Consider the following 24,361-nt stretch of genomic DNA (forward strand, 5'->3'; position numbering starts at 1 on the left):
AGAAATAGGTATGAAACTAGGAAGGATCAAAGGACCAAAAGTAAGAGAAAGCAAGAAGATTGGTACATGAATTCACATCAATCTGACGTCTATTTGTTGTTTTTGCCAGCAAAGCATATGCATTACCAGCAAGATCTCATATAAACATAAATAAAATATAAATAACTCTTAACCTTCACATAGCAAATATTTCTATGTATGTACAGACAAATAATCTGGAAAAACAAATTGCCCACTTTACGCATTCTACTACTCCTACCAAGTTCACCTAAGAAAGTCTTGTCAAATCAAATCAACAAATTTTATAACCACAGACAACTTGAGCACCGAAGCTTCAGTTTGTCAGTCACCAAATGGCTAAACAAATAAACAATGATATTATAACATAAAAAATTGTCAAAGCCGGTGCAGTAATATTTATTGCAGCCTGCATAGCGCACCCAACAAGAAGAAAGAGTTCTTGTCGAGGAAATAATTAATTTAATCAATAAGATCTCAAGGAAGATGTTACTACTAGGCAATAGGCATGGTGAGATTTTTCTTGTTCAATGTTCGTGGTTTTACTTTTAGGTTAGAATAGTAGATGCCTTTCCGTCGTCCAATGCACGTGTACGAAGTCAGATTATTCTCACCTTATTCCCTTTCCACTTCATTTTATTTTTTACTTGAACTGGGCTCCTTACAAGTGCTGGTCTGTTTTAGATTTATCCTAACTTAAAACTTATTTTTAAAGTCTGATTAAGTTTATAAAAAATGTGACATCATCCACAATACCAAATTATTTAATGGAACTAATTTTGTGTTGTAGATGCTGCAGTATTTTTTAAATATAAATTTGATCAAATGTATTAAAGTTTGTCTTGACTGAGAACAAACCTAAAACTGAGATAGTTTCTAAGCAAGGGCATAATGATCTTTGCACTAGACCATGTAATACTATCTTACGTTAAAAAAGAAATTAACTTGACAACTTTGAACTTAACTGTTTTTTATAAATCCCAAAAGAAGTTACACAAGAATAATATTACGTCTGCTTTTGTTATGACATACTACTTGGTTGCATCGTTTTTATATGTACAAACCTATACTGTAAACAATAATCATGGTCAAATTTAACTTGTATTTACAGTACAAATGCTAACACAGCATTCTTCTGTACATGAATTGGTCATAACACCAACCCTAGCAATCTGCTTTTCGAAGGGATTGACGAATTCTTATGAGAAATCCAACACCAAAATCCCTACTTCTCTACTAAAAAAAAGAGATCATCCAGAACATGCAGTTGCTGTAGTTGTTTAGCTACACAATCATTGAACATATGCAGAAGAGTCCAGACCAACAAAAAGTGTGAAATTAGGCACCGAAACTTGCATTTCTGCAATGTAATGCCTCCAAGATGCCAACTTGCCATACAGAGAACCTCACTGCGTCCTATTCCCCCAAACCAGTGTTCTCTTTGCTACAGGGCCATGATTATTATGAGAAAAATTCAATTATTTCAGTCAGAATGGAAAGCATGCATATGCCTTTCCAATCCTACCACCCATGGTAGTAGGTTCAGCTTTGATGCTTATCTGAAAACTATACAAGCCAACCATTGCACAAAGTTGCTCTTAATTGCCTAATCATTCAGATCAGTGGACCTCTGTAACTCTCACTAAGTCATTTTCAATTCTTTTCCTTTCTCAAATTAAAACCTTTAATGAAACCATAATTATTGGTCTCTGATGTAGCTGTGTTAGAGGTGCATTCAGACTTGTGCAAATTGCAAATATTGCATTACTTACATGGTATACATAGTTTACATGATTAAAGTAGAATTATTTGTATAACACATGATAGGACATATGTCAACATCTAAGGAATGAGAGAGAGGATATTGACCAGATGGGGACTTGAGAGGACAGGTGAGCAATACGTGTACATATATTATATATAAAAATTTTATAACTTATTTTGGTGCAAATAATGCATGCAAATTGCTGTATCCGTGTGTGTTCATGCATTGCATTGGACCATACAAGATCACCGACTTGTCACCATAAAGTATCCTTGGATGGAGACCCCTTTCTCCTCTACTTCTAGATGCCCCATGAATGATGGTAAGCTGGCAAATCTCATGGTATGGGCCATTTCAATCATTTATCAGAATCTAGCACATAAAACAAGTAAATGAAACATTTTGGATGAACTAATTTGCAGGGACGATTAAAAAACAAACGATGCAATAATAATCTTCGCTTCCTCAAAGAATAATTCCTAGGTTGATCAATACTTGATCAAAGTTGCCCACATTAAAACAAAAGGATAAATAAATTAGTATATCCCTTTGTGCATCATGGAGCTCCCAATTGAAAATGTTATGAAAGCAGCAATGGATGCCTCCCTGCAATAGCTGGCAATGTGCAAGTTTGCATGTTCATGTGTTAGATCTATTGTGTACCAGAGCTTGACATGGATGTCCTTATCAGAGACAGACTCACAACTCCAAACTTGGACTTGTGTTATGTAGCTTTGGACACCACTATAGTCTCAATGCCTTTTTTTCCTGCCTAATCAAACACAAAGAATTAAACACTGATCACCAACTTGTTATCTTTCAGATGTCAGCTCAGGAAACTTTGCCTTATGTTACTACTGAATGACACACTTTGCTTTGCTGTACCCCTTGGATAAGAATGCCACCCTAATATTTCTTCTTTGAATAAGAGACGTACCAAATATGAATGAAAAACATATGCATCTTTCCTGATTGCACTTTCTTGCACTACTGATTTATGGTCAGAGAATGCTAGATACAGCCATGCATGTAACTAACTGAAGCCAATGAAGATTGGAAGTAATTGCACTTGGCCTACCTAAACTGTACCCTATCTTCTTCAGATTCATAGCACAGTCACAAAACGTTATACTACATCTTTCAGTTTCTTCCCTACAATATATGCTAAATCTCTGAAAAAAAGACGAGCAAATCCAATCTTGAAACTGTAGATTTACTTTGTCAGAAGGGCATGTCGAACGTCAGTAGCATTGTTCAACAGTACAGACTTTGTTGCTCTTGCAATGTGTCGGCAAGGTAACCTCTGAAAGTGAGCAGCGGCTGATCGAGATTGCTGTCAGCAATTCCCCCTCACAATGATCATGAATCCTTTGAGCTACCATGGTCATGATCATGGTGGCGGCACCGACTCGCGCCATTGCTCAAATCCAAGAACCGATCAATGGTTGTAAACATCGCCGATCCGTATCGCCTATCAGCGTCGAATTGCTCGATCTTTGGATGTTCATCATCATCATACTGAATTACTGATCATGGCTGTTCTGAACCTTGTACTGTGCCATCTTGTGCAATGCCATTGATGTTCATGACCTCCTTGTCCTTGCCCATGGCGTGCTGCTCATGGTTGCTGCCTCCGGTGTCAGAGGAGCTCCCCTGCAAATGCTGCTCCTCTTCGTCGTCGTCGGCTTGGAACGTGATCTCCTCAAACCGGCCGTGCAGCTCGGCGCACCGCCTGCAGCCATGGCGCTCCGCCGCCGCCGCCGATGACATGAAGTCGACGAGCGAGCCGCAGGACGACGACGACGACGACGCCGCCGGCCGGCAGTTCTTGCAGCAGGCGGTGGCGGCGCCGCCCGGCGCGTCCGGATCATCGCCGCCGCCGACGAGATCGTCGTCGTCGTCGTCGTCCGTCGCTGGACCCGGCCTCCAGCCCGGCACCAGCGCGGCGACCTTGCCGTCGATCAGCTGGGCGATGCGAGTCACCTCGTGGTCGGTGATGTCCAGCTCGGCGACCATCTCCGCCGCCACGGTCATCGCCGTGTCGGCCTCGGTGTCGAACCGGAAGCAGATTATCCGGCCACGCCCTGCCACAATTCAGCTCGAATTCAGACGAAATTCGCCCCCACATTTGACATCATTTTGTATTATAAATCAAATCAAATTTGAACACCCGCCAGTTCAAAAATGCAACGATCACGTACCTGTGCCGTTCTTGTCGGCGATGCGCAGGCCGAGGTAGACGCCGCCGTCGTCCGTCCTCCTCCCCTTGATGGTGATGTCCACGCCACCGACACGCTCGTCGGCGTCGGCGGCAGCGGCGTCGTCGTCGTCCTCGTCGAACAGCATGTGGATGTCGCGTAGCCAGTTGTCACCGTCGTCGTCCCCCGGCTGCACGGCCGCGTCCACGTCGTTGTCGCCGACGCTATTCGACGGCGACAAGCCGCCATTGCTGCAGGCATGGTGGTCGTCGATGCAAGCAGGCTGGTGCAGGTAGTTGTACATCAGATTGTAGTAGCCAACGCCAACACCGCCATGTCCATCGCCGCCGTCGCCGGAGAAGAAGCCATCATCCTCAAGCGGCAGCAGGAACGGGTCGTCGAGCAGCTCCCTCGCCGCCGGCCGCCGCGCCGCCGGGGCGAGGCACCGTTCGATGAATTGCCTCACCACCGGGTCGCTCACCCTGTACAACGCCGCGGGCTTGATCCCCTGATCAGAAACACGCATTCTCTTGATCAAATCGTGTCCAAGAATTCACGAGAAATTCTGTGGTGATCAGATCATACGGAGATGACTCGCTTGTAGATTTGGATGGGATTGGAGCACTCGCTGTAGGGGTAATCGAGGGTGACCATCTCGAGGACGCACATGCCGAAGGAGTAGACGTCGGCGAGCTCGTCGTAGGACTCGTCGTACACCTCGGGAGCCATGAACTCCGGCGTGCCGACGCAGCGGGCGTGGCCGCCGCCGCGGCGGAACGCGGCGAGGCCGAGGTCGCCGATCTTGACCTCGCCCTGGTTGCCGTTGACGAAGATGTTGTCGCACTTGAGGTCGCGATGGATGATGGGCGGCGAGTGGGCGTGGAGGTAGGCGAGGCCGTCGAGGATCTGCGCGCACCAGCGCCGCACCGCCGCCGCGCTCACCCGCCGGTGCCTCTCCCTGTACTGGCGGAGCGTACCGGAGACGAAGAGCTCGGTGACGAAGTTGAGGGCGCGGCGCGGCGCGTCCACCCAGTAGGCGTGGAGGCGCACGATGCCGCGGTGGCGGAGCGCGGCGAGGAGGTGGACCTCGCCGTAGAACCGCTCCAGCTCGCCGCCGCCCCGCACGACGTCGCGCAGCCGCACCTGGTTCCACGCCACCTCCACTCCCCTCCACTCATCGAACCCCCTATACCTGCACCCGAAAAATCATTCCAAAATCAATCAAACACTCAAATTCTAATCAAGAAACACAATCGAACAGAGGATTAAACTAATTTAGGAGAATAAATTGGATCATCTGATGAACTTACACAATCTTTGACGATCCCTTGCCAAGAATCTCATTGAACTGCAGAGAGAGAGAGAGAGAGGAAGCATTAAGAAACAAGGTAAGAAGAAGCTGGAGGAAGAAGACGATGAGATGGGATTAGTAGATGATTACTCTGCCATATCTTCCTGTGGGATCAACCTCGGCATAGCCAGCCTCAGCGAGGAGGAGGACGCCATGGCCATGGCCATTGCTCTGCTGCTGCAGGGCTCCCATCATTCTACACACACTCTGCTCAGCTCAGCAGCAACACATCTCCATTGATCCACTCAAGAAGAACTCGTGAGCGTGGCACGTCGATCTCGAGGAGATGGAGGTAGAGAGAGAGAGGAGACACCGCTCTCTGTTGCTGCGTTTTTTAAGTACTATTATTCCTGGGTAAGAACAAATTTAATGGTATAGCCAACTACTAACTCTAAATCATCTATAGTCAATTTAATAGCCAGTTCATATAATAGTTATCTATAAACTTATATTGCACTATTAATTTCTGGTCCCACCTGTCATACACATATTGCGTCTTTGAGTCCGTGCTGTAGTATTGCTCCTCTCTCATCTTTTATCTTTTTAAAATATGATTACAGCTCGTTTATAGTCTGTACTTGTTCAGAGCTAGTGAGTTGCATGGGCGTGATTAGAGATGAAGGAGACGGTGATTAGGCTATGCTACGAGGAAGTTTAATAGTATAGCCAACTAATAGCTACAAATCATCTATAGCTAATGTAATAGCCAATTCATACAATAGTTGCTTACTACTATACTATTAATATCTGGTTCCATATATCATACTGACATTACGTCTTTAAGTCCGTGTTGCAGCTGGCTACAGATCTATAGCCCGCTGCTCTTCTCTCTTCATTTATCTTTTTAAAATATGTTTAAGCTATTGTACTGCTCTAATGACGGTGCTTAAGCTTAGTGGATGCTGTGGTGGCGGCGCTTACGAAAAGTGGAGCAGCTTGGATGCTTTGAAAAAAAGTTTGAAGGCGATATGACAAATTGATAAGGTGTTGGTCTGCACTGGGCGTAGAATCCAGGAGCTGCAATCAGGAAATTCTTGGTCTTTGTTTCCATTAAAAAAGAATACAGTGATAATTGAAACTTCGTTTCCATTCAAAGATAGTAATGGTTGAGACATTGGATATGTGGGCAGCCGGATAATGTGATTTTTTTTCTTTCGTCATTAGTTACATCATCAGACACATGTACACCACCTGTAGACACATGAATGCATATGCATGGTTTTGGGGAGAATATGGAGGGGTTTGTCCGGCCTGTATGAGCCTAATCTCTTATCAAGAAAAGAAAACTGAATGCTCATATTCAGTTTTTCTTTCTCTCTCTTTCTATGGGTGTTACCCAGATGCCGAAGATGGTGCAAAATTGCAAAAAACCTCTGATAATCTATAATTCTATCTCCGTTTTATATTATAAGATGTTTTAACTTTTTCTTTAGTTTATAAAAATATTAGTAACATCTACTACATAATCGTTTTGTATAAGAATATTACTATATTTGTTCTACAAATTTAATCAAAATTTAAAAAGTTCAACTTAGAAAAAAAAATCAAAACGTTTTTCACATACACATTGACAGACGGCTCTGACAAGTAGATAACCAGATACCTGCCGGTAGTAGAAATTGCAGCCCAGCCCACCAAATAACAGGAGGTCAAAACGGCAAGACCCAGAACCCGGTCCAACAACATCGTTCTGGCTCAACAAAGGAAAGGGCCACAAGGTGGCAGCATTCACGTTATTATAACAAAATGAACAATAGTCGAGAATTACGGCGGAGAATTTTATTATCAACTGCAACAGTTCAGGCACATTAGCAAAACCTTTTAATAATTAAACCCCCATTAGACATATCTTCAATTCAGGTACATTAGCCAGAGACGACGATCTGTTGTTACGTTATGGTGACGATACACATGTGCGACAGCGATACTGCATAAATACGAGATCCAAAATTAAGCGTGCTAATTATCTGCCTCCTGTAGTAGCACCGCATCTATGTCCTTTTTTTTTTCGCTTTACCTCTTCTCTACTTGCAACATGCACAGTCTGAAGCGCAAGAGAGCTCAACGCCATCTTGCAGAAGTTGACAGGTAGGGTGCTGATCACTCATCATCAGTACTCAGTCATCACTTCTTCGCCTGCCTTCTTGATGCAGCTCCGATGAGGAGAGCCTTCCCAACAAGCCCAGTGTTGAGCACGCAGACGGCAGCCACTGCGCCACCGAACACCACCCATTTCCAGTCGAACCCTGGTTGAACCGCTCTGGAATTCTCACTCTCATCGATGGTTTTCGCTGCATTGGAGGGCTCTTGATCCAGGGGGCAACTGGAACTAGCAATAGATGTCTTGGTGGTTACTCGAGCCATGATGGCACTGCGAGAGAGGGTGTTCTCTGTGTCTCTCATTTGCTGGTATGCTCTAAATCCGGACTGGAACTTCTTTACAGCACCCCACATGCCATGCCGGACACCCACCTTGGCGACATCTTTAGGGATGCCCATGTCCTCGTAGTGGACCAGCGTTACTTCACATGCGGATTGCTGTCCATCTTGTTTCGGTGATTGAACTGTGGTTATCCAAACAGAAAAGGGAACAGAATGTCAAGGTATAAACATTTGTGTTCCTTCTTGACCAAAACTTGTGATGAAAGGAACTAATTCAAGTGAAGTAAGAATAGTGGTAGGAACAAAAATTACCTGCTCTAATACGCCAACTTGAGAAATACAGTTCCACACGCCTTGGTTTTTCCTTCTTACGCAAAGCTGGATAAGGAACTCCCTGCAAATGGAAGTGTTTCAGTGCTCACAAGTCTCTCAACAAGCATATGCGCTATAATAGATAGTAGTCAAATTTTCTAGATAATGCATTGCCAACAATCTTCAAATACATGTATTTCTAATGTTGATTATGCAAGAATGCTAGGCCATGGCGTCTGATTCTCTGGGCTGAGATCCAGGTTTGAAATTTGAACCAAATGTAAGAAGAGCTACATGCATGAGCTATGCAAAAGTATCCTCTAGAAGCCAGACACTATTGACTTCGATCTCCATTCACATCAACTACACCTTCAACACCTTAAAATACAATGGATGTATGTTTATGATCTAGCACTCTCAAAAAAAGTAAGTACAATCGTATCGATGTCAGAATTGCAATTTGCAGAAAGCCAGGCAAGATTGCTACGCAACAAACAATGTTTTAGTATACCAGATCTTTTGTTCACTAAAAGATCTGCCTTGTAGTCACTAATAAATCTAATTACCTTCTAGACCTAGAATCCTCATCCTTTTAGATAATTGGAAAATATCCAGCCTCTGCGTCAAGAGAAGCACCCAGACCGCTACCTAGAATCCTCAAAAATCAGATACTATCTCTATTCATGAATATTTATCACTTTTCACCACATTTTCTTCTGAATAAATATTTGTCACTTCATGTTCCCAAGTAGAATTTCCAGTTTTGTCCTTATTCCCCTTTCCACTTTTGGCAGAAAATAGTAAGTAGTTTACTTACTAGGGTTAATTTGGTCACATATAAATAGCCTTCGCAACAGAACATTGGTTAAGCATTCGTGAACAGAGGTAGTATCTTGCAATAGGTGCTCATACAATTACAGTAGTTAAGCACTTAAATTAGATATCCATATGAGAACATCACCCAAAGCCAGGTTAGCATATCATAAAAATGTCTTGTGAAAATAGTAATACTGGAACCTTGTGGTAGAAATACCTTTGTAACACAATAGTAAATTTTCCCAGATTCCCATATCCGCCGCCCAAAAATGTATTCACGGTCACTGCAAAAGAAAGGGAACTACAAAACAAGCAACACGTTGAAATTACATGATTCAATATGTAATTTGGGGGATATGCTTGTCAAGAGATATGCAGGTCAAGTTGTCATACCTTTTTTATCCAGTGAATAATCATAGTTCCATTTTGGGGGAACTCCTCCAAAATTTTGAAATATGCAAGCATGGGATCCCACTTCAGACGAAATTCATCATCCCAGAAGAAATCTCTAACAAGCTCAGGAGTAGCATCCTCAAAAATAGTGCGACTACAGTACATGATAGGTCCCACCTACAAGCGAAAAAAGATCAGTCCATTAGATGTTGCACTATAACCTATATGCTATTGATTTGGTCACATCAAACGTAGATTCATTGAAAAGACAGGAAATGAACCAAAGGTGCAAAGCAAGGAAATGAATTAATATTATACCACGGCAAGCCAAGGTCATCACAGGATTTTAAAAACATAAATTCTGATCTTGGTACAGTTGATTCAACTTTCAGAGTTTTTCTTTCAATTCAGATGCTAGTATTTAACTTATTTCTAATACAGGGCCCTCTAATCATTTACGCAATCACGCTATACATATACTTTGACATCTGTTTCTTTCCTACAATCCCACTGGAAAACATACCTCAGGCTCACGGCGCCAGGCCTTGTAAGTCATGTTGGAAGTGGTACGTTCCATCAAATGCTGCCATGTTGTATCCCCACTCTCCTTGTTATCAAGAAGTTGTACGAGGTGTTCTAGGTCCTTCTCAGTGACAACATGATGGCCGCCCTCAAAAAATGTTCTAATATGGACAGAAGAAAAGGATTTTAGCAAACAGTTTGTTGCATAAACCTATATTGAAGTCAGTTTAAATAGATGCAATCATGCTTTGAAATAACTTTTTGTTTGCATTAGTTATTAACTACTGTAACATAACAAATGGGTCACCCGATGAAAAAACATATCAACTAGGTCAATATATAACAGGCAATCATGTAAAAGTTCAATTATGTCCAACAAGTCTAAAATTCTCAAGTCCTAATCAGCATTTGAAATTTCAGTCAGAAGCTCCCAGTCATTTATGTTGATGATGGCTTGATGCATTTTATGTCAGTACATCGACCATTGATCACCCACTTGACCCAATGAACTCAATCACATCAAATTCAGTTGCTCAAGAAAGAAGAATAAGTCTGTTACTCAACTCCACAATTTGGCAATAACAGTATTGGTCAAATTCAAGGGTAAAGTACAATGGATCATCTTATTAACAGTTGTACTTAACAAATAGCAAACGAATTTTCTTGTACTAATCCTTCCACTATATGATTTTAATATGACACATTGAAACCCTTGATACGCACAACTTTCACTTAATGTTATCTGTCGGAGCATAAATACTACGGACATCAAGCACCTTAATTTTAACATAACATCGATAATTTGAAATTCAAGCATGCCATAAGCATAAATTCGCTCTGTCAGTACATGTTTTTTTAGATAATGGATTTTCATTAATCCAGCCTCTATAGCTCTGTCAGTACATATGGCATCATCATCAGTTCAGTTAAAATTATGCAATTTCACCAAAAGCTACGGCGCTCCTAACCTGCCATCAGCATTAGTCACCACAGAATTGAGTTGTGAGCACATTGATTTCGATTATCAGTAATAAATTCAATTTCGAGATGGCGCACACCTAGTTCCCAACGGACGCAGCTAACAAGGCAAACGCTGCGCATTCCCACCTCATCCTACCACGCTAACCCACAGCGATAATAGATAATCCAACTCAAGAGGATCCCACCTGCCATCGACGCAATCGCCGGCGTCCCCGGAGGCGTCGGCGGCGTCGTCGTCGTCGGCCAAGGCGGCGTCCTTGCGCTGGTGCTTGCCGCGGCTGCCGAAGGCGGTGGAGAGGAGCCGCGGCGCGACGGAGAAGGCGGAGAGCGCGGTGCAGGCGAGCCAGAGGCGGCGCGCGCCGAGGCCCGGGGGAACGTAGAGGAGGCGGAGGCGGCTTCGGAACCCCAGGTAGAGCAGCCCCGTCCATCGCGGCCGCCACGCCCAGCCGATGACGAGCCCGATCATGACGGCCGCCCAGATCGGCACCGCGCACAGCAGCACGTCCACCGCCATCTCCGCCACCGCCGGCCGCCGCAGCAGCCCCACCGCCTCCTCGTACCACCCCGCCATTGCTAGGGCTCGAAGCTTCCTCCCTCTCTCTCTCTCTCCTCTCTTTTTTTTCCCCTTGCAAAAATGGAGAAAGGGAAGGGGAAGGGGAGGAGAGAGACACGGGCCAGGGCGACGAGTTGTTTTTGGAGGGGTGGGTGAAACATGCGTCGGTGAGGCTGGCCGGTGGGGCCGCGGGGATCTGGGCCCACCTGTCAGTGGCAGCGGGGGAGGGGCGGTTGGTGAGGCGGGCCCACCTGGCAGTGGATAGGGGTGAATCGGCAGCATATGCCTCCGACATATACGGGTCTCGCGAGGCGGACTCGTGTTTATCCGGAGACCGGAGTGGATAGAAATAATAATTAATTTAGCGTGCGACATTCACGATGAGATCCCTCCGCTTGTGACGTGGCGGGGCGTTAATGGCCGCGGGTAATCGTTGAAACGGTACGGGCAGTGGGGATTGGTCACTGGAGCTTGCTCCCTGACACATGGGGCAGCCAATTAATTACTGCTCCGCTCTGCTTTTATTATCCAAAATACTTTAAGCATAACTTTTCGTTTTTTATATTTGCACAAATTTTTTAAATAAGACGAGTGGTCAAACAGTACAAGCAAAAACTCAAAATCCCTTATATTATGGGACGGAGGGAGTATTAATTTTGACTTACAATAATCAAATTTGACCAATGGTATAAAAGAAAATGCTCCATATTAGTTTAGTCAAGTTGGTACTATATTGTTTTGTGTTCTAGTCAATGTAGTTTATGGAATAATGCCTTACAATAGCAGATATTATCTTTACTATTAAATCATCGATGGTACGAGTTGAAATTAACAAATATTGACAATTGGAATTTGGGAGATCGGTCATGTTTGATTTAGATTATTAAACGAATTATTAAAAAAATAAACATAATAAATAGCTTAGACAAGTTAATAATGTGCTAGAAAACATCTTTTTGAGATTGTTTTGTTAAAGCATGGTGCAAATAATTCGGTAAATAAACTGAAAAGAATATGGCAGGAGTAATTATTTCTGTAGCAACGCACACTCAGATGGATTCATGGAGTGCGTTGCGAAATTTTCAGAGTTGGTCGACCTTGTTGATATCGGTTGAAGACAACAGAAGGAATCCAGTTAGGCGGCCGCCTCCTGCATATCCTAAGCGAAGCAGCTGGGTCAGTTCAGTTCACTTTCTCGAATACATTTTCAAGAGGTAGCAACAGCTAATAGCACGAATAAAATATGAGGCGGTTGTTCAATGATGACACAAACAAAGCTGTACCGAATTGACATTTTGAGTCTCAACCCTCAACGATCAACCAGAACATGTGATTGCATCACGACAATTATTCGATCAGAAAGGAACATAAAAGTCACGGAGGAAAAACAGCAGAGAGATCAGAAAAGCGTATATGAATATATAAGCTCGTGCCTGTGTTAATTGAGATTCCAGAAGAATTGTCACAAACCGTTGAGGAACATGAGCCTAGACGCTTAAGATACAATAATTTGAAATCACATTAAACGCATGTGCAGGATGTACCGCCAATCCAAGCAGAGAGCAAAATTTGCAAAGAAAACAAAAAAAAAATGTAGCTAGCACATATACTACTTGTACAATCCTCGAGTGCCATACATAGAAGAGCTACACTTGAAAACAAACTTCTCGAAATTACTCAAATTGAGCTACCTTTAGAACTATATTGGCTTTGCAACTTTACTCAACCAACCATTTCTTGTCTTGCAAAATTCAGCAGCACCATCCCTTGTTGATTGACCGAAAATAGCCTGTGCCCCGATAGTAAACCTAATTTACCAACCAGCATCCTCCAATCCCTGCAACATCATGATGCATTTAAATACTGAAGAAAGCAAGTACCAGTTTTGAAATAACTAAACACTTCATTGGAATCGAGCTCCTAGCAACTGATGATCTCTTTGCTACTCATAAAATTTTGGGGGCCTTTCAGTACTCTCAATCTTTTCTGAAGTAATCTATGTGAATGCTCAACAAACAAACATCAAGGTAAAATATGTACCCTTGGCCACTTTTAATCAAATTTACATATTATATTGTTGAATGTTTTTTTTTTGTGTGCATGGACAAGAGTAACCCCTGTCTACTCCAAGCTCCAGCCAACATTAGTACTACACCATCTTGTCCCCATCTCATCCTCTAACCTAGCCCCTCCAGCAGTGCCTCCTTTCTTCACAATGCATTGGCATCCATAGGAATTGCCAGCGACTCTACTGCCCACACCTTTGCACAGGGCAGGCTTTCGCTGCATCAAGTGGGATGAAGACACATTCAGGGTGGCTTGTTCAAGTCCATAAAAAAACTGAGCACAGCTAGAAGCTGATGAAGCAGTTCACTGTCTTTATTGGAAGGGTCAAGTCCGATTTACCCCCCTCAACACTATTGCAAAAGTACAATTTACCCCCTTCAACTATAAAACCACAAGATACACCCCTCATCTATTCAATCCAGACACTTAACCCCCTCATACCCTGTTTTAGGTGGTTTAGGGCTGAGTTGTCTTGACATTACTTGTTCTCATACAAACCTTGCTTCTGACACATTTTGTGTTCTCATAAAGAACAAATCCCTGTTTGTCATTACAATGTCAACCTGGTGCTATTAAGACTTATATTACTTGTTCCTTGTCCTTGCTTCTGTTTCCTTTTTTTTTTTTGGCACAGACCTCATTGCACAAACAATATATATGACAGGAAACAACTGATTTATATTTCTGTAAAGACCTTGGGGGTTTCTGCAAACAACTGATTTATATGACAGAAAAACAACGATAAATTTCTTCTCGTCCAGAACTTGGGGGGTTTTGCTGTTACATTGCATGGCTACATTTTGATGTTTTGATCTACTAAAGGTATATGTTCTTCGCTGTATGAGTCAGTCACTGAAATGCACCAAATTGTGAGTTCCAAAGACCACGAGGTGCCATCTGGGAGAAATGGCACAGGTAAAAAACAAGTGCCTGCATCAAGCTAAGTTTGCAAGATTCAGTGGATTATCAAGACAACTCAGCTCTAAACCACCTAAAACAGGGTATGAGGGGGGCTTAATTGTCCGGATTGAATTGATGAGGGGTGTATTTTGTCTTGTTTCGTAGTTTAGGGGGGGGGGGGGTGTAAAATGAAATGAATCCATGGTTCAAGTTCCAGGCCTCACTTAAATGTGACATTGTTCATAGTGTTAAACTGACATAGTTCATGGTATTGTTCTAATTAATAATCTGACACGGTTCAATACAAAAACCTCACATGGCCCTGACTAGTCTGGGTGGAGAAGCAACTCGACAGATCCATCCTCAGAATCTTCTCCAGAGTGAAGTCAGCAGGAACGGTGGAGAAGAACAGATTCCGGTTCAGCGCGCTTTTGTGGCTGCCATGGCTTGCCGTTCGATCAAGGTTTTGGGGTCAGGTTGGGAATGAGTTAGGGAATTCAGAGCTCAGGTCTTGGGTGGGGCCAGGAATAGCCAGTGGTAAAAAACATCCAGTCAAAAATGCATTGCTAAAGAAGATAAAAAATCGGGCAAAGGGTATACAATGGCATGCTTGGAAGCAACGCCAGTTTGGAATGACATATTTCTAAGCCTCAACTGATCAGTGGCATACATCTAAAGTGGTAACTATGGAGTAGCACCAATCTAGTTTTTCTTATATTGAGTACTTGTTATGGGAGCAAATATTCTGGTTGTGATATCAACTTGGACTACCACGCTGTAAATTGGGCTTCCCCAAGGCAGCAAGGCCCCACTTACACTAGAATGAAATTGAGATCAAGATTTACATACTGGTCAACAACCAATTCAAAATAAAGTATCAGCTTGCAAGTATTCAATGATCTATGATGCAATGCAACTCAGTAAATCACCCACAAAGAAAAAAAAATGTAGTCATTCAGATTGTCAAAGTTCAAACTCTAAGATGCAATGAAGCTACACGCTTTTGATGGGAATAGCCAGAATGTGGTCCAGAAAAAGGATATGCATCAGAACTATTTGTTCACATTCAGCTTCGAGCTTTCAACTATCATAACTGATATGTACTGAAATTTATATTTACCTGTCTAAGTTATGACATGATTGCCTCTACTTTGGATCGTACTTCAACCCCAGAGAACGCTTCTAATTAACTTATAATTTATAAAATACTGTTTCAGAAATCTAAGGTGGTGTTTGGATGCAGGGAGACTAAGTTTAGTCCCTATCACATCGGAGGTTGGGACACTAATTAGAAGTATTAAACGTAGACTAATGACAAAACCCATTCCATAACCATGGACTAATTCGCGAGACAAATCTATTGAGCCTAATTAATTCATGAGTAGCCTATGTGTTGCTACAGTAAACATGTGCTAAATATGGATTAATTAGGCTTAAAAACTTGTCTCGCGAATTAGCTTTCATTTATGCAATTAGTTTTGTAATTAGTCTATGTTTAATACTCCTAATTAGTATCCAAACATCCGATGTGATAGGGACTAAAGTTTAGTTAGGGGTATCAAAACACCCCCTAAGTAATCACACTGGAAAATTAGGTGGAAAGGAATTGCATTCTATGTGTGGACAACTGGACTTTAAAGTGGGTCACCACACACAAGTCATATAGGTGTAGATTCTAAAATAGAGACCTGCCACGCTTGAATAGACACACTTGAGACTGGCAATTTTATGAGGTTTCCTATGTTATAAACTGTCACTATTAAACCACCATGCGATAATTCCACATTTTGTTACCATAATAATCCAATATTCACATCAAATGAAAAAAAAGGCCCATAACCTATGTTGGACATCTTTGGGCTCAACCCTGTCGGTTAACTGGTAAAGGTTCAATCTGGGAATTTTCTCAACACTACATAATGCAAGACCAGCTGTGATTGACATGTTGCAAGTTTGTTTGATCACTTCCATGAGCAAAGTTTGTATCATAAAGGCCATTGGAACTCATTATTTATGCACAAAATAAATACTGATTAACACATGAAACACACCTATATTGATATGGTTTACTCCACTTATCAACAACAGAGGCAACAAGACAATTTACATTGTTTTCAAAAATCATTTGTAACTACGAGATTCGACCATCCATAGCATTGCATTATCGATACAATTGCAAGCAAGTACATAACATTAGTCTCCATTTGCAAATTAAGAGGCATCACAATATAACCAAGTAGCTCATCCTCCAATGCGCAGTACATAAATATCCAATGCGCAATACATAAATATCTAGCCCCCAGAGCATCTTTTAAAACTTCTAACGTGATTTTTTTATACTCTAGTTATGCATCTACTGCATAATCATAAACTTGCAAGGACGGATAATTATCTCCAAGCAAAAGATGCCATACCATAACCACCGGGAGCAATCACATGCGTGGCTGCGGGCGAAGGATCATGATGATGATGTCAATGGCCATGAACGCGATGAGCGGGCTGAGGTCGAGCTTGCGGCCGAACACGGGGGGCATGACCTCGCGGCAGAGCGCGAGGAAGGGGTCGCAGAGGTCGCGCAGCGCGGAGAATGGCTGGCGGTCCCAGGGGATGTTGGGGAACCACGAGAAGAGCACGCCGACGAGCAGCACCTCCCTGTACACCCCCAGCCACCGCACCACCGCCGACATCGCCGCGGCCACCGGCGCCCGCAGCGGCGCGAGGTTGACGCTCCGCAGGCCGACCTCCAGCGTCGAGAGCGGGGCCAGCAGCCCGCCCACCGCCGAAGCCGCCGCCTCCGCCGCGGCGCGCGGCGGCGGCGGCGACGAGCGGAGGCCGCGGGGGAGGGGGAGCGGGCGGAGGGCTAGGGTTTGGGGCGGGAGGAGGCGGGTGGCGGGGCTCGGGAAGGCGCGGCGGAGGAGGGGAGGGGGGCGCAGGCACGGGGAGGTGAGGACGCCGTGCATCTCGCCGCCTCTCTGGGGTTCTGGAAGGTTCTAGAAGGGGTGGGGAGGCGAGGAGGCGGAGGAGGAAGAAGAAGATGGGAGGAAGAGATGAAGGTGGGGGAGGCTTGCGAAGAGGAAAGGATATGGTGTGCCAATTTGGGATGCACAGTAAGTGCCACTGATATATGTGGGCCCGGATTAGGTGGAACCCACATGCCTAAGTGCCACTGATATGTGGGCCCGGATTAGGTGGAACCCACATGCCAGTGACACATACTGTAGGTGCAGTACAGTGTACAGCAGTGGATTTGCTACTTTTTTGTGGGCTCCACTTGTAAGTGGGTGTGTGTTTTGTATAGTATCCCATGTCAAACTGGATTAGGCTGCGTTCAGCATCTTCCCAACCGGAAACAAACAGTCGCACGGAAAATGGAGCGGTATATTAGCGCGTGATTAATTAAGTATTAACTATTTTTTAAAAAAAAATGAACTAATTTGTTTTTTTAAGAAACTTTCATATAGAAACTTTTTTTAAAAAAATACCATTTAGCTATTTGAAAAGGGTGTGCGCGGAACACGAGGGAGAGGTGTTTATATACGGCTTATATACTCCCTCCGTCCCTAAATAAAAAATGATTTTGGTTGAATGTGACATATATTAGTACAACAAATGTCTAGATTCGTTGTACTAGAATGCATCACATCCAACCAAAATCTATTTAGGGACGGAGGGACTATATTAGTTCTAAAAACAAACTTGTTGGTCTGCAATTCTGCATCTATAATTTCATAACTTTTTTATTTACAATTCCATTGTGATGAATTAATGGCCGGCCAGATTTTGGATTTCTTTCTAGCAAAACTCCTATTAGAAAGTAGAAATCCAGATAACTAGTTATATATGAATTTTAGACATAACCAGATGATAATAGATAAGTTGTGTTAATAGTTTAATATGTCATGATTATTTTTGGTTGTGATTGTATGAATTATCATGACAGTCATGTCAAAAGTTATAATTAAACTCATGTAGCCATGTCAAATATAATTGATAGTGGCAACAAGATATACTACTCCCTCCGTATTTTAATGTAGAGGAAATTGGAACCATACCATTATAATTTTACAAAATTTGAGATATGTCATCCTGACCCACATGTCATTGACTCATGTGGGTACTACATGTCATTAAGATACCGATGGCATATCTTAAACTTTGCAAAATTATAATGGCATGGTTCCAAATTACGCTTTAATGTATGACGCCGTTGACTTTTTAATCAAAGTTTGATCATTCGTTTTATTCAAATCTTTTGTGCAAATATGAAAATATTTATGTCATGCTTAAAGAACATTTGATGACGAATCAAGTCACAATAAAATAAATGATAATTATATAATTTTTTTGAATAATACAAATAGTGAAACGTTAGATAAAAAGTCAACGGTGTCATACATTAAATAGGTAGTATTTTTTTTTCACACTGTTAAAGCATCAGAGTATTAATTATTTTGTAGGGCGAAGAATCAAAATTCCATCACATATATTCGAGATGAAGCCCAAGTGTCCAACTCCCAGGCCCTGCCCACCCATGGGTGATGGGCCATTGATACCCTGTGGGTTGGCCTGTGGACTATTGAGATTATAGCAGCATTCCCTTGCATGAAAATAATTCTGAGTTTTGTATTTGGAATCGATTATTTTTCTTTTTATGAACTGTTGCAATAAACTGAAATGACTAATGTATTATTTTCCTCCTGAGAAATATCTTTTGGCAATACTATAGTTCGAACTTCTGACTTCTGAATATAGATAAACGAACTCGATCGTTGAAATCTAAGGATGAAATGATGAATGATTGTTGGCAGCATGTACTTATATATTTTCAGATATAATAACAGTAACAAATCACATGTTTGCCATTTTCCTTTAACAGCAAGTACTAACTCGAGGGTACAAGCGAATCCAACAACAAGCCAAATCACTGGGCGGAAGCACAAATACCTTTGGTATATTAAAGATATCAACTGCAGACCTCGTCGGCTACATTTTTTTTCTTTCTTTTAACCATCAGCTGCATTGTCAGCTAACCATCTTCTTATCTTTCAATTTCCACTTGAGGCAACACAACATGATCTTCATGGGACCAAGACAAGATATACAACTTGATAAACACATCACAAACAGGTGCAAAAAGATAAATATATTGGACATTAGAGCATCTCCGACATTAGGTAATTTTGCAGAGTCGTAGATGTCATGTCACTGATAGATAACACTAATGCTGAAATAGTTATGAATACTCGGGCACAGTAATATACTAGTGTTTAGTTCCAAAGCTGCCAACCATGAATATGCAGTGTCATACTCATACCCCTTACTTGTCATTAAGACATTTACTAGTACAAATTACAGCTCCATTAATAATACCAGGGCAATTACTTAAATTAGTGCTTCAATAACCACAGCTTAGAAAAATCCTAATAACTACATTATAGGATTCCACGGTGCAGAAAAGCATCTGTCCTAGAAATAATAGCATGATGGAGGATGCCAAAGCAAATCTGCCACAACACAGGGAAAAATCAACAGAATGTTGATCCCTAAAGGAAAACCAGGCAGGCAGGCACCACCAACATAGAATGGGAGCTGTTTACGGCTTTACGCCTAGAAAAACATGTGCCAAGTCAGTCACTATATATATTAACTGAACCAATCAAGTCAAATAAAACATTAGAAAAATCATGCATAATGAAACATTGATATAGAGAATCTATGCGATCCTAAATATGCAGAAGACAAAGTAACATCTATAGCTACTGAACAGTGAACATATTAAGCTTCTAGAAAACCAACATATAAGAGCAATGCGTGTTCAACACTTCAACTAACAATTCAATAACTTGCAAATACATATGCACATCGTCGGAAAAATACACCTGCTTTCTCTCTGCTAATTAAGTTCAGCGCTAACAGGCAAAAAAGTCTTGCATGGTAACAAGTCATGGTATGATTTTAATAGAGACAACGTTGCAATCATAAATGACAACGATAACCAAATTTCAGTTGTGTTGATTGCGGCTGCTGTGCTTAGGGAGTTATCTAAGAGAGCTTGGAACATATACACTCTCCAGGTTCATGACTGATCAAATTGTGTTGTACTTTGTCCTCAAGGTCACTACTATTACTTTCGTATGTTTTATTGATTGCAATTGTTTGTTGCAAAACCTAAGAAGCCAGTACTTCTTCTAAGCCCTTTAGCAGCTCCAGACAAGCAGCTGTGAGACTAATAATTGCCAACCTTGTATGCACATATCTTATACTAATCCGGTGGAAAGCCGGTAAATTCTGAACAAATTTCATAAACCAAAATTTAAATACAAATTCCCTTAGTTTACCGATAAGCTCATGAAAACCGGTTGGCTTTGGCGAAATTCCGGGTGAAATCATCGAAATTTCAATCGGTAGCTAGAAAAAGAGGTAAACTAAAATTGATTTCCTTTTTTTAATTCGTTATTCTTTTCTTTTCTACTGTAAATTTCAGTAAATACATGGAATACATCATTTTTTTCGAAAATTTATATCCCAATAGATTCTATTAATATCATATTATTTATAAGATTTTATTTGATTTTTTTCCTTTTTTATCAATTCAAATTTGAATTTGAATGAAACTCATCGAAATATCAGACGGCTTCTACTTTCGAGCCTCGTTGAAACCTCGGAATTTCGCGGAATTCGACCGGTTTCCATTGGAATTGTGAACCCTGGCACATATTGGTGCAACTAATAGTTCATTTGTGCGGCCGGTTAAGCACAAATGCAAAGCTGAACCAAGAACATCTTATAACAATAGTTGTAACTAACACACACAAAATGTTTATCAAGAAAATAAGCAATCAGTGCTGGTAATGAATACAGACACTTGTAACGGTTTGTAAACCCAATCGAGAAATGTGTGTACATCTAATTGCAATACATTATATCCAATTAAAATGCAAAGCTACAGCCACACAGCTGATCTGGGACTGTTAATAGTATAACTTTAATACTAGGAAAAAACCTAATAATTAAATTGATATTAGGAAAACACCTAATAACTAGTAAGCCCTGGGTGCAAGTGCAATAATCAGTGAATGTAGGAGAAGCCCAATAGAATCATTCCCCTGGAAGCAAGGCTTCACTTACCCCCTTTCTCCACTTTCTTTTCACTCTCTACCCCTTGCTTTCTCTCTGAAAGCTTATCTGTCCCTTGTTCCTTCAGGCAGATAAGGGAAACAATGAGCTTGATTAATTACCTCTAGCACCACAAAATGCTCCAATCAAAGGAATGGTTACTACTAAAGAGAACAATGGAGTTAAAAAAAAAATTGGTCACCAACCATTGTCTATTAAAGCAACATGTGTAGATATGATAAATGATGCTGGTAGGACTTGGTATAAAATCCGCCGTAAGTCGTCTTTATAATGCTGGCGACAATGATGGGGTTTGAATCTCCTGAAGATAAAGATAGAGATGAATATTAAGTGTTTCACGTAAAATGAGGTGGTAATAGTGTGTGATTAATTGAGTTTTAATTATTATAAACTTGAAAATGGATTAATCTTATATTTTAGAACAACTTTTATATAGAAAGTTTTCACACGAAACACACCGTTTAGCAGTTTAAAAAGTGTGGCACGAAAATCTTAATGTTCATCCAACTCTTATTAGAGAAAGAACAGGGCCGATTCCGAGGTTGTATTGTGCAAGACAAAATTCCATGTGATGGTAAAAGACAATGGTGTCGCTAACAATGGTAAGAAACGCACTGGAGTTGACACATAGATTCCTCTTACCAAGGAAGAGGGAATTGCAACCGATGGTGCTCACCAGGACAACCATTCCTAGCATAAGGTCGGGTAGCCTGTAAACTGAAAAATGCCGATGAACACTACTAAGATTTGAGGTGGTCACCAGAATCTGAATCTCCAAGCCGCATTCCACCAAATTGTAGGATAAATGTGCTTCGGGTGTTCTTGCTGGACATTTGGCAATCAATCTTGGCGGCGGCGGCGAGGTGTCCGTCGGTGAATCGATCTGCAATCTCTGGTTCATTGTAAATTGGCATGATCATATACTCCCTCAGCTCCGTCTCATTTTAAGTGTGGTTGTAAGTTTTGGTGTCCAATATTTGACCATCCATCTTATTTAAAATTTTATAAAAAAATTAAAAAATAAAGTCACACATAAAATATTATTTATAATTTATCATCTAATAACAATAAAAGTATTAATCATAAAAAAAATTAAATAAGATAGACAGTTAAACATTGGATACGGAAACTCACAATTACACTTGAAACGGGACAGAGAGAGTAAGAGAGAGTAACGCATATAGCTTGCCTTGGAATGACAATGGGGAGAAGAAATTCTTCATTCTCCAGTTTGTTGAAATCCTCCATTCATCCATTGCTTATCGCCGGAGATGGCGACGGACACATACACCGTTCCAAATAGCCACATCGTGAGCGAGACGACTCCACCGCAGTGTTGTGAAAGACGGTATACGGATATCGGACGGAGAGGGTACCGCCAAACGATTAATCGGAATGCGGATGATTAATCGGAATTTGACGGAAATATAACGTTTTGAAAATATATGTACATAGTTGATAATAGTTTTCCCTTTTTTGATAAACAAATGCATATAACTAAATATATTCCTTCTATATATCCTTAAATAGAATAACCATGTATGACATTTAAATAAGTTCATAATGGATAGCTGTTACTGTATATCTCAATTCTCACGTAGTGATGGGTTTTGTTCATAATGCTTGAAATGATTATCAAGAGAATGTTACATAGCATAGATGACCGTAATCAAGGTCCCAAATAACATATGTATCGGTTACCTCGAAGAGCTTCATCAAATACAAACTCCAATAACGTGATTATCATCAAAATCAAGGAACTCACGTTCAAACTTTAGAGGAAGTCAGTTCCTTGTCATTTTAAATCTTGCTGCCTTGTGAGAATTTCGGAAGAGCTTGTAGTCAGTAGTAGTAAAGGGCACAGCTAACAACCATCATCACGCCGACGATTATACGGCTGATTAGACGGAGATGGACGATTTAATCGGTAATTATCGGATTTATGCGTTCGTTACCGACTAATTATGACCGCATCGGCGTGACGTGACGGTCCGATCTCCGTATTCGTATTATCGGACGTATTAACGGCCATTAACACCGTTTTCCACAACACTGCTCCACCGGCGGCCACTCTAACAGCGGCGCGCGCCTCGACGTCTCTGAGACAAAACCACTTACCTCACATGGCTCACGTATGGCAGCTAGGTGTCCAGCGGCGGGAACTCGGCGATGCAGCCGGTGAAGGGGGTGGAGGAGGCGGATGATGGCGGTTGTTGAAGTGTATAAAGTGAATTGCCTGCCTTTCCCTATTAGCTTAGACTTTTAGGTGCAACTGGCTGGTGCATGCTACTTAATATGGTATCAGAGTCAGAGGTCTCGAGTTCGAATCATCCACCGCCGCGGGTGGAATCGCGGGTCGGCGACGACACGGCCGCGCGGGCAGGTGGTGGCTCACCAGATCCTCCGGGAGAGATGCCCACGACGAATCATCCCGAGTGGCGGCGACGGCGGAGGCGGCCGACCGGCCGTCAGCCGCCGGCGCGTGCTCCTGCTGCTGCCTCCGCACGGGATCAAGGCAGCCGGGCGCTTGCTGCTGCTCGCGATTACGAGCCACCATCCTCACGGCCCAACTCTTTGTTTTTAGATTAGCCCAAGCCCAATCTACTGGGCCTCACACACCGATGGCCCATGGGCCGTTGCTAGCTCGTGGAGAATCATGGAGAGCATGACCGATGCAAATAAATTCAGAGCTTTTGTACTACTGTATTACTAGGTCGCTATAGTTTATAGTGCATTAGGTCGCTAGGTCGTTCCAAAATGTTATCTTTTATTAAGAGTTTTATTCTTTTTTTGCGTATTAAAAAAACTTTTTGTTGTAGATGGGTATTGCATCATTTTCGACAATAGTTCAGACATCAGGGTACAGATGAAACGACTTCTCGTATGAATCTTCAGTTCTGAGCCTCTTTCCCAACTTGCTGAATGAACCTTGGCAGATGTGAAATGATCAGAATGCTGATACATTT

The 24,361-nt window shown here is 42.1% G+C and overlaps 3 protein-coding genes across 3 annotated transcripts; all 3 read right to left on the reverse strand.

Annotated features, from left to right (window-relative positions):
- Positions 1-2,671: 2,671 nt before the first annotated feature.
- Positions 2,672-5,681, reverse strand: LOC127779674 (probable serine/threonine-protein kinase WNK3). The gene is made up of 5 exons (XM_052306532.1): positions 5,423-5,681; positions 5,292-5,329; positions 4,567-5,173; positions 3,985-4,489; positions 2,672-3,867 (listed from the first exon to the last, which is right to left on the reverse strand). Exons 1-5 carry the CDS (start codon positions 5,525-5,527, stop codon positions 3,314-3,316), a joined length of 1,809 nt encoding a protein of 602 aa, XP_052162492.1. The 5' UTR covers positions 5,528-5,681; the 3' UTR covers positions 2,672-3,313.
- Positions 5,682-7,140: 1,459 nt separating this feature from the next.
- LOC127779873 (uncharacterized) lies at positions 7,141-11,406 on the reverse strand. The gene is made up of 6 exons (XM_052306794.1): positions 10,924-11,406; positions 9,759-9,918; positions 9,236-9,412; positions 9,060-9,143; positions 8,027-8,108; positions 7,141-7,896 (listed from the first exon to the last, which is right to left on the reverse strand). Exons 1-6 carry the CDS (start codon positions 11,307-11,309, stop codon positions 7,457-7,459), a joined length of 1,329 nt encoding a protein of 442 aa, XP_052162754.1. The 5' UTR covers positions 11,310-11,406; the 3' UTR covers positions 7,141-7,456.
- A 1,282-nt stretch (positions 11,407-12,688) lies between these two features.
- On the reverse strand, positions 12,689-17,344 carry LOC127780854 (protein COFACTOR ASSEMBLY OF COMPLEX C SUBUNIT B CCB3, chloroplastic-like). Its single transcript, XM_052307829.1, has 2 exons — positions 16,673-17,344; positions 12,689-13,128 (listed from the first exon to the last, which is right to left on the reverse strand). The coding sequence occupies exon 1, from the start codon at positions 17,216-17,218 to the stop codon at positions 16,691-16,693; it is 528 nt and encodes a 175-aa protein (XP_052163789.1). The 5' UTR covers positions 17,219-17,344; the 3' UTR covers positions 12,689-13,128; positions 16,673-16,690.
- Between the last annotated feature and the right edge of the window lie 7,017 nt (positions 17,345-24,361).

Source organism: Oryza glaberrima, chromosome 7 (assembly GCF_000147395.1).
Source record: "Oryza glaberrima chromosome 7, OglaRS2, whole genome shotgun sequence".
NCBI lineage: Eukaryota > Viridiplantae > Streptophyta > Magnoliopsida > Poales > Poaceae > Oryza > Oryza glaberrima.